Raw genomic sequence first — 9,403 nt, 5'->3', positions numbered from 1 at the left:
CCTGACTACGGACCGGCCGCTGGAGACCCACAATATAGATCGGCAAAAAAGTTGATTCTTGAATATTTGGGATTCGATTACGCATCGTTTCAAAAGTAGTGTTGTAGTCCGCCAAAGATCCCGTCTGCACCAATTTAGCTATTAATCCCAAGTAATCCTCGAAAGCGCCGCCACACATCCTCCAAGAAGTCATTCCATAACACAACCGGGTTGCTGGCTCGATAATTAAACACCCATTCAGCCGCCTGCTGCTCGAAGAGCATTATTACGTAATGGAGACGCTATGCTTCGGGCATCATCAGATGATCAAAATAATACTGCACCCAAGCAATCCAATTCACAGCGTCTGTGCCGTTGAAGCGTGGAGGTTTCATCTTGACATCCTTCGGCTGCTCCCACTAACGCTGGCCCCACTGATTGTGCCACATCGGGTTGTCCCAAGAAGTCGGAGGACGTCCCGACGACAACCCCATCGCCTGCGTGAATCCCGGGGGTTCCCACGATGTCAGCTGCCCCAAACCAGCCTGCGATCCCATACCAAAACTGCCTAGAATACTCGGCATAGAAGAGGGTTGCGTCGCCGAACCGAACGCGTGATTTCCCGCGGGCATCCCCGACGCAGAAGATGGTTGCCCCCATGAACTTGGGTGATTCGGTATACTATTGATCACCGATTGTGTTGGGAGTGAAATTTGTGTTGTTTTCGGCATAGAATTAGTAAACCAATGAGATGGTAGACCTAAACTGCACACCGACTCCGATCTCGGCGGAACCAACCGGCGATCAAAGTCATCCATACGCGTCTCGAACCTCGCTAAAGATGCCAGAATATGTTCGAACATTGTTGAAACAGGGTTCGGATCCTGAGAACCCGATCCGGAAGAGGCGCTCACTGTAATTGGCGTCGCCGTGGACCGAACCATGGTGAAACTCGTCGTTCGTCCGACCTCCGAAGTGCTTGCGTCCATGAGTTCAGTGAAAGCACCAGTTTGATAAGAGTATTTCTCTTATCTCAGGTCGGATAGAGGTTTGCAGAAGTTTCGGGAGGCTTATTCCCGTCGACCGCTTAGGGTTGAAGAAAAAAACAGATTATGGAGAAGAGAAAGTAGGCGAATTATCGATAATCTTTATTGATGAATTTAGCGCCTATTTATATTCTAAGGACCCTAGGGTTTGTTCGACTTTACGGCCCGGGAAAGAACCCACAAAGAAAACCCGGAACGGAGCTTATAAATCGCTCGACCCAATTGTTCAAAAATAATAATAATAAGGATAATAACTAATGCAAAACATAATTAACTAAAATAATAAAAAAGAACGCCACGCCTTATTTGGAGACATAGTCACCAAATCTGACCGGTGGCCTTGTTCTCCTTCTCGGCTTCTTGTTCGTGTCCCTCGGCGAAGGCCTTCCACGCTCAACCGTTTCACAGTTCAGCTCCTGCTCCAGCAACTCCTCGGTCTGTGCAACTTCGACGGCCACACGCTGCTGCTCCTCCGCCAGTGCCGAAGGGTCATCCGTATCAGATGTGAAGATGCCATTATTGCTTTGGCGGCTCTGTGTGATGACGTGTCATCCTGCCACACGCCACCCGGGGGGTTGACAGCCGCACTGAATGCCGTGGCTATCAGGCCCACCACCACCATTGTCATGTCGGTCATCTCGCGATAGGTGTTGGGAATTGGGTCATATGCCAAAAGTAGTAACCTTTCAATTTCTGAAGGCTTAGTTGTGTGTTGGGAGTTCCCTCTCAAGATATCCAGCTGTGTTTTGCCCATGGAGTTCTCCGTTAGATTCTCTACTTTATAGTCATCCACCAAATATTTTACCATCTGAGATTTTGATACGATTATTCAAGTATACAAATAGAGTTAATGAAGCGAAATATACAATATGAATAATGAAAATCAAACACTCCCGATCGCTCCCAAAATATTTACCATCACATTTCCATTTTCATCCATTCCAAAAAAATTGTCATCTTTAATCCTTACTATTTTTTGTAGTGGGCCCTGCATTTCACTAACTCATTTTCACTCACATTTTATTACTATAGAACTAATACCATACTGTATAAAAATAAGACCCACATTGTACTATCCTCTTATGATGTTCGATCTCTCTATTCTTTTCACTTAATTTAAAAGGTCAATAACTGTTGGAGAGGAAAAGTCTTACAAACTAAGTTAAGTTTCATCGTCATATTCTCTCCATCTCTTTGACGAGGAAATAAGGAAAACATATACTACTCCATATTGAAAAAGAACACCTGTTTCCTCATTTTGAATCTAACTCATGATAATGGTATCGCATCTTTTAACAACTTCTATGCATATTAGGCCTCATTTTCAAGCATGCACCCTTATCCCTATGTGGATTGATCGTGGTTGCAACTCAAGCCGAATGTATGACTAAATTAAAAATCGATAAAAATCAAATGGCTAGCTATTTCATAGAACACAAACAAAGAGTTGGCACTTACCTCAACTTGATCGCACCTAACAGCCAAATGCAAGCGTGTGTCCCCATCATCATCCTTCACATTCACAAGGTCGCTCATTTCCTCAACCAAACACTCCAACGTCTCAAGCTGACGATGTTTCACGCACAAGTGCATCACAGTCTGGCCTCGATTAAGTCTCTCCATCGCAGGATACAAGTCCAGCTGAAGCAGCAGCTTTAAGATCTCGACATGCCCTCTAATGGCTGCAATATGAACCGGGTTCATGCCTTGATCATCTTGCCACCAGCGCATCTCAGGGGCTACAGATAACAATTCTCTGGCAATCTCAACGCGCCCATTTTCAGCTGCAAAATGTAAGAGACTTCTTGAACGTGGAAATGAAACATGATCAACAAGAAATGGATCTTGTTGCACAAGTATTTGGAAAGTTGCTACGTTATTCTTTGTTTCCTTTTTAGCTTCTTCTGAAACCATTAATTGTTTCAGCCAACTATATTTTTGCCTAAGCTTGTGATTTGCGAACTCATGATGCATACTCCCTCTGTCCCACTAGAATGAAACGTTTTCCTTTTTGGGTTGTCCCATTAAAAATGAAACGTTTTTTAAAATAAAAATAACTCTATCTCTACTTTTCCCTCTCTCTTACTTTACTCTCTCTTCTTTAACTCACAAAACAACACTACATAAAATCCTGTGCCGAAAAGCAAACGTTTCATATTTATTGGGACGGAGGGAGTATATATTATGTATATTTGTATATTCAACACACAGAGTAGGTTTCGGGTTTGAGAGAGAGAATACGTGTGAAATGAGTCACACGAAACATGATGGCATATATTATGCCCTTACTACACGAAGAATTATCCCTTACTTGTACTCTACATTTGGATTACAGTATTAATAAATCAATTATGTAGATTTTATATATAAAGTAATTATAATGATAGCATATATTTTTGATTCTGAAATCACAGTTTATTTTGAATATGTTCTAAGAAAGTCGGGAAAATATTTTCAGAATTAATTGAGGAAAGATTGATAGTACAAAATTACAAATTAGTTCTGATTATGCATAGACATGCCCTCTCATGGAAGAAATACAAAGTGTTGCGAAGGAATTCACAACTGAAACAGGGGCGAGAGATTCGCCGGATAAAGGTCCGTTCGCAGAGATGAATCTCCGTCGAGCAACCGGATTTCCCACGCCAATAAGGTTTTGGCCGTGGAGAAGGTAACTTTGCGAAAAAGTAATGCAAGGGAATTAGGAAATTTCTGATATATTGATTGATTTCATCAACTCACAGAATCCCTATTTATATATCTAAGGACCCTAGGTTTGGTTCGACTCGATCATACCGGGAAAGAACCAACAAGAAAACCCGGCACGGAGCTTATAATTACGCTCGACTCAAAAGGAATTAAATAAGTCCAAAACATAAAGCCCATAAAAATAATCCAAATGCTAAACTAACAGGACACCAATTAAAATAATAAAAGTACTAAACTAACGAGACACAAAGTCTCCAAACATCACCGGCTTCTTCTGTTGCCGCTTCGGTCTTCCATCTTCCCTCGGTTCCACTTGGGCCTGACCCTTTTTTCCCTTCTTCCTTCGCATTCCCGCAACATTCTCTTCTGACCTCGCCAAGACGTTGTCACTGTTATCCTGCCTCACAGAAGTGTCTGTCTCTGTTATCGGGGCACTACTCGTATCAACTCTCCCCCGGTTAAGAGGCTCCTTGTCCTCAAGGATGTGTGGAAAACGCCGTCGCACAGTCGACACCGGCTCCCATGTCGGCTGATTCTGCGAGGAACCCGCCCATTCCACCAAAACTTGATCGACAGCCTGATCACCCTGTAGAGCAACTCTTCGATCCAGAATCTGAATAGGCCTCAGAATCGGCCTCGTCCCCAAAATATCAGCGGGTAACTCGCCCTCTGATGAAGTCGATGAACCCTCAACAAACGGTTTTAGCAAGCTAACATGGAACACATCGTGTATGCGCGCACCAACCGGAAGTTTCAGACGGTACGCCACCGGACCAATCCGTTCAATCACCTCAAATGGACCATAAAATCGCCGTGCAAGCTTGGCTGACAGCGGCCTGGCTACTGAGTGCTGCCGATACTGCTGGAGTTTAAGCAAAACCTTATCACCCACTGAAAAGTTGACATCACGGCGGTGTTTATTTGCCGAGGAACGCATACGCTGTTGTGCCCGTTCCAAATTCTTTCGCAACTCCACTAAGAGTTCGCCCCTCTGACGAATTAATTCCATAGTGGGCGGGTCGTGGCGTTTGACCGACGGTTGCGCAGCGACCAAGGGTGGCGGCTCACGGCCATAAAGAGCACGAAAAGGAGAAGTGCCCAGCCCCTCGTGATGGAAGCAGTTAAGCGCCAACTCGGCCCAAGGTAGAAAATTCGCCCATTTAGTGGGACGGTCTGCCGCGAAAGTCCTCAAGTACTGCTCCAGTCCTCGATTGCGGACCTCTGTCTGCCCATCAGATTGAGGATGATACGCTGTCGAGAAGTGCAATTTAGTGCCGCTGAGGGTGAGCATGTTCTCCCATGCCTCACTCAAGAACACAGGATCACGGTCTGACACCAAGGTTTTAGGGAACCCGTGATGCTTAACCACTGTTTCTATGAAAAGACGAGCGACTCGCATCGCATCAAAACGTGCAGGCAATGGCGCGAAGTGCGCATACTTGGATAAACGGTCCACCGCGACCATGATAGTGGTGTACCCTTTGGATAGTGGCAGACCTACCACAAAATCCATGGAAACGTCATCCCAGACTTGAGTTGGGATAGGAAGGGGCTGCAATAAACCCCCTGGTTTCTGCGTGGAGTACTTTGTGGTTTGACACTCCACACAAGCGGCTACAAAACGCTTCACATCACGCCGCATATGTGGCCAATAAAACTGCATCGATATACGACGCAATGTACGGTCAAACCCGGGATGACCGGCCTGCGGAGTACTGTGATACTCGTACAATAAAGCCTCCCGGAGTGGCGAAAATTCTCCGACGTAGATTCTGCGGTCGCGATAAATCAGTCCGTCGCAAAAGGTGAACTTAGGATCAGCAGAACCACGCTCAATCTGACGGCGCAAGTCACACAGTGGAGCTGAAGATGCCGTTTCCTCCACCAGCAGCCGTATTATGTCGGGAATGGGGTGTGCTATCGCACTAAGCATGGATGCATCAGGTTCTATCTCCTCGTCCCGTCTAGACAAGGCATCCGCCACCCGGTTAGCCGCTCCGGACTTGTACTCAATACTGAATTTATAGCCCATCAACTTGCGGACGTACAAGTGTTGCTCGGGAGTCTGTATCACCTGCTGGAGCAATTCCCGAAGACTCTTCTGATCGCTGCGGATGACAAATTCTCTACCCAACAGATACTGTCTCCACTTTTGGACGGCCTCTACGATAGCGTACAACTCTTTATGGTAAGCGGACGCGCTTCGACGCCGGGGCCCCAATTTTTTGCTAAAAAAAGCCAATGGATGACCATCCTGCATCAATACCGCTCCAACACCAAAATCTGAAGCATCCGTTTCTAAATAGAATGTTCGTGAAAAATCTGGTAGGCGAAGAACAGGGGCTGCCGTCATTGCCCGTTTCAAGGCCTCAAAGCTGTCAGCTGCAGCCTGCGTCCAGCAAAAAGCATCCTTTTTTAACAGGTCCGTCAGGGGGGCCGCTATCACTGCATAGTGAGCAATGAACCGACGGTAATATCCCGTGAGACCCAAAAATCCTCTAAGCTGTTTCACCGTTGCGGGTGTTGGCCAAGCCACCATCGCCTCAATTTTAGACGGATCCGCCTTCAGCTGCCCCTCAGTGATCAAGTGACCGAGGTAGTCCACCGTCTGACTGCAGAATGAGCATTTCGAGAGCTTGACAAAAAACTGATGCTCCTCCAAGATGGATAGCACGATGCGAAGGTGATCAGCATGAGAATCCAATGAAGGACTGTAGACCAAAATATCATCGAAGAAGACGATGACTGACTTTCGCAGGAAGGGCTGGAAGATACAATTCATGGCTGCCTGAAATGTTGAAGGGGCATTAGTCAAACCGAATGGCATCACCAAAAATTCGAAATGTCCGTCATGCGTGCGAAAAGCTGTTTTATAAGCATCCGCCTCATGCATCCTTATCTGGTGGTATCCCGAACGAAGATCCAACTTAGTGAAGTACCGAGCTGCACCCAATTCATCGAATAATTCATCTGCAGTCGGGATTGGAAAATGGTCAGGGACCGTTGCCTTGTTCAGGGCTCTGTAATCGATGCAGAAGCGGAAGGTGCCGTCTTTCTTTCGAACTAGCAACACTGGTGACGAAAAAGGACTATGGCTTCGCTGTATGACCCCCTGATCGAGCATCTCCTTAACTTGCTTCTCGATCTCATTCTTCTGAAAGTATGGGTACCTGTACGGCCGGACATTTACGGGTTTGGAGTTTGGTAGCAAATGGATTCGATGATCAAACTGTCTAGCGGGTGGAAGACCCTGTGGCACCAGAAATACATTGGCGAAGGCGCGAAGAACCGAGCTGATCGATGGTGGTAATGACGTCGGAAATTCCTCGACATCCGGCGGCAGATCAGATTGGGTGTGGGGGTCCAGCGCAACCAACTCATATAATTCAAATAACGTCGCCGATGACATGAGGCAGGCCAAGGAAGACAAAGAGATGCGACGAGGAGGCTGATCAATCCCCTGTAGAACAACCAATTCATCCCCTCTAATGAACTCCATGGACTTCGCAACAAAGTCCGTCGTTACACGCCCCAAAGATTCCAACCAATCCATACCCAAGACGACGTCCGGACCGTGAATGGGCAAAACATGGAGATCAATGACAAACAACGAGCCTTGGATCACCAATTTAGTCCCCTTACACATGTGCGAGCACAAAATGGATGCTCCATTGCCAACATATACTCGGAACGGTTTGATTGCCGTGAGGGGGAGGTGCAAGCGCTCAGCTATCCGAGGGTGTAAGAAATCGTGTGAGCTTCCAGTATCCACCAGGACCGTAACCCCTACCGACTCAATAGACCCGGACAATAACAAAGATTTCGAAGTCCGTTTCCCGTCCATTGCGTGCAAATGAGAGAGATCTGTTGTCACCACTTCCTCATTCAACTTGTCACTCAAAGGATCATAAAATACATCCTCCTCATCATCGTCCGCGCCCATATAGGCCAAGAGCCGGTGTTTGTAGACGTGATCTGAAACCCACTTCTCAGGGCAGTAGTAGCATAGCCCTTGCCGAGCCTTGTCAGCCTTCTGTGCCGCCGATAGGCGGATGATAGGAAGCTTGGATAAGTCTGACTGTCGTCCCAGTGCACCACCAGGTTGCCGATTGCCCGCAGCTTGTGGCTGAGAATTTCCAGCTTCTGAGTGCAGCGGCGTCTGACCTGCCCGCTGGTCCCGCTGCTGCCACTGACGTCTTTGCTGCCCTCCCGATGGGTGGTTGTATTCCGGGCGGCAAGAAGCAATTCGAACCGCCAAGGCAAAAGCCGCTGCTAGGGATTGTGGTCGGTGGAGTAGGACCTCATCCTGAATAGGTTGCCTCAGCCCCGCCACATATAAATCCAAAAGAACATGGTCAGGAACCCCAATAGCACTGTTTTGCAATTTCTCGAAAGCTAATTGGTAATCAGAGACCGTACCTGTTTGTGTCAGTTTTTTAAGGAACCCGACGTGGCTCGTGTAGCAATTTGGGTCAAAGCGACGTCGCACGTCATCCAAAAATCCAAACCACGTTGCACTTTCATGGCTGGCCGCATAGCTCCAAACCCAATTTGCCACGTTAGGCTCAAAGAGCATGATAACATAATGCAACCGCTGATCTTCCGGAGTCCCCACATGATCAAAATAGTATTGTACACTCCGAATCCAATTGTTTACCTCCGTCCCGTCGAAACGAGGGGCCTCCATCTTGAGTTTGTTAGGCTTCTGGTCACCGATCTGTGTACCAAAAGCTGATTGTTGCCGGCTCGATGGGGCGCTCCAGCAAGAGGACTGGCTTATAAGATGAGGGCGTTGGATGCTTGCGTGGCTAGAAATACCAAAACCTGAGTAATCGGGCTGCCACGGTTGAGAGAGCTGTGGTTGGGGCTGCACAGCAGACACCGGCAGACCGGATCCCGAACTTAGGCTAAACGGTGGTAAGCCATATGAAGTAGTAAACGTTGACAGCACTGGTTGGGCAGACATTCCCCCTAGGGTTTGGGGCAGGGATAAGTAGTGGGCTCCCGATTGAACCAATGACCCAGGAATCGTGTGGTTGCCACCTATGGTATGCGGAATGGTCGACCAAGATGCCGGAGGAGTCCAAATAGGGGTCGATTGTAGTGGTGTTGTTAGGATGGATGACAGCGAACTCAACGGTTGGGTGGAGAACGGAGGCGCTGGAATAGGGCGGGTCATTGTCGGAATATCTCCACTCCGCCGGTCGTTCATGTCCATTCTGGACTCCAAGCGACCCACAGTCGCCGAAAGTCTCTCCAGTTGAGACGCGAATCGATCGATCGCGGCAGTCGGGTCGATGGGAACCGCTGGTGTAGTCGTGACCATGGATTCTGCGTTGGTTCGAACCGAAGAACCTTCAATCGTCATGAGAACCGAATGAAAGCACCAAAATGTTGCGAAGGAATTCGCAACTGAAACAGGGGCGAGAGATTCGCCGGATAAAGGTCCGTTCACAGAGATGAATCTCCGTCGAGCAACTGGATTTCCCACGCCAATAAGGTTTTGGCCGTGGAGAAGGTAACTTTGCGAAAAAGTAATGCAAGGGAATTAGGAAATTTCTGATATATTGATTGAATTCATCAACTCACAGAATCCCTATTTATATATCTAAGGACCCTAGGTTTGGTTCGACTCGATCATACCGGAAAGAACCAACAAAAAAACCCGG

At 47.3% G+C, this 9,403-nt stretch overlaps 2 protein-coding genes across 2 annotated transcripts; both read right to left on the bottom strand.

The window, feature by feature from the left end:
* Positions 1 to 1,434: 1,434 nt before the first annotated feature.
* Positions 1,435 to 2,939, bottom strand: LOC125189607 (ankyrin repeat-containing protein BDA1-like). Its single transcript, XM_048086870.1, has 2 exons — positions 2,484 to 2,939; positions 1,435 to 1,833 (listed from the first exon to the last, which is right to left on the bottom strand). Exons 1-2 carry the CDS (start codon positions 2,937 to 2,939, stop codon positions 1,435 to 1,437), a joined length of 855 nt encoding a protein of 284 aa, XP_047942827.1.
* A 1,030-nt stretch (positions 2,940 to 3,969) lies between these two features.
* On the bottom strand, positions 3,970 to 9,060 carry LOC125189599. The gene has a single exon (XM_048086864.1). The coding sequence runs from the start codon at positions 9,058 to 9,060 to the stop codon at positions 3,970 to 3,972; it is 5,091 nt and encodes a 1,696-aa protein (XP_047942821.1).
* Positions 9,061 to 9,403: the final 343 nt, after the last annotated feature.

Source organism: Salvia hispanica, chromosome 1 (assembly GCF_023119035.1).
Source record: "Salvia hispanica cultivar TCC Black 2014 chromosome 1, UniMelb_Shisp_WGS_1.0, whole genome shotgun sequence".
Lineage (NCBI taxonomy): Eukaryota > Viridiplantae > Streptophyta > Magnoliopsida > Lamiales > Lamiaceae > Salvia > Salvia hispanica.
This window is presented reverse-complemented; position numbering and strand designations above follow the sequence as displayed.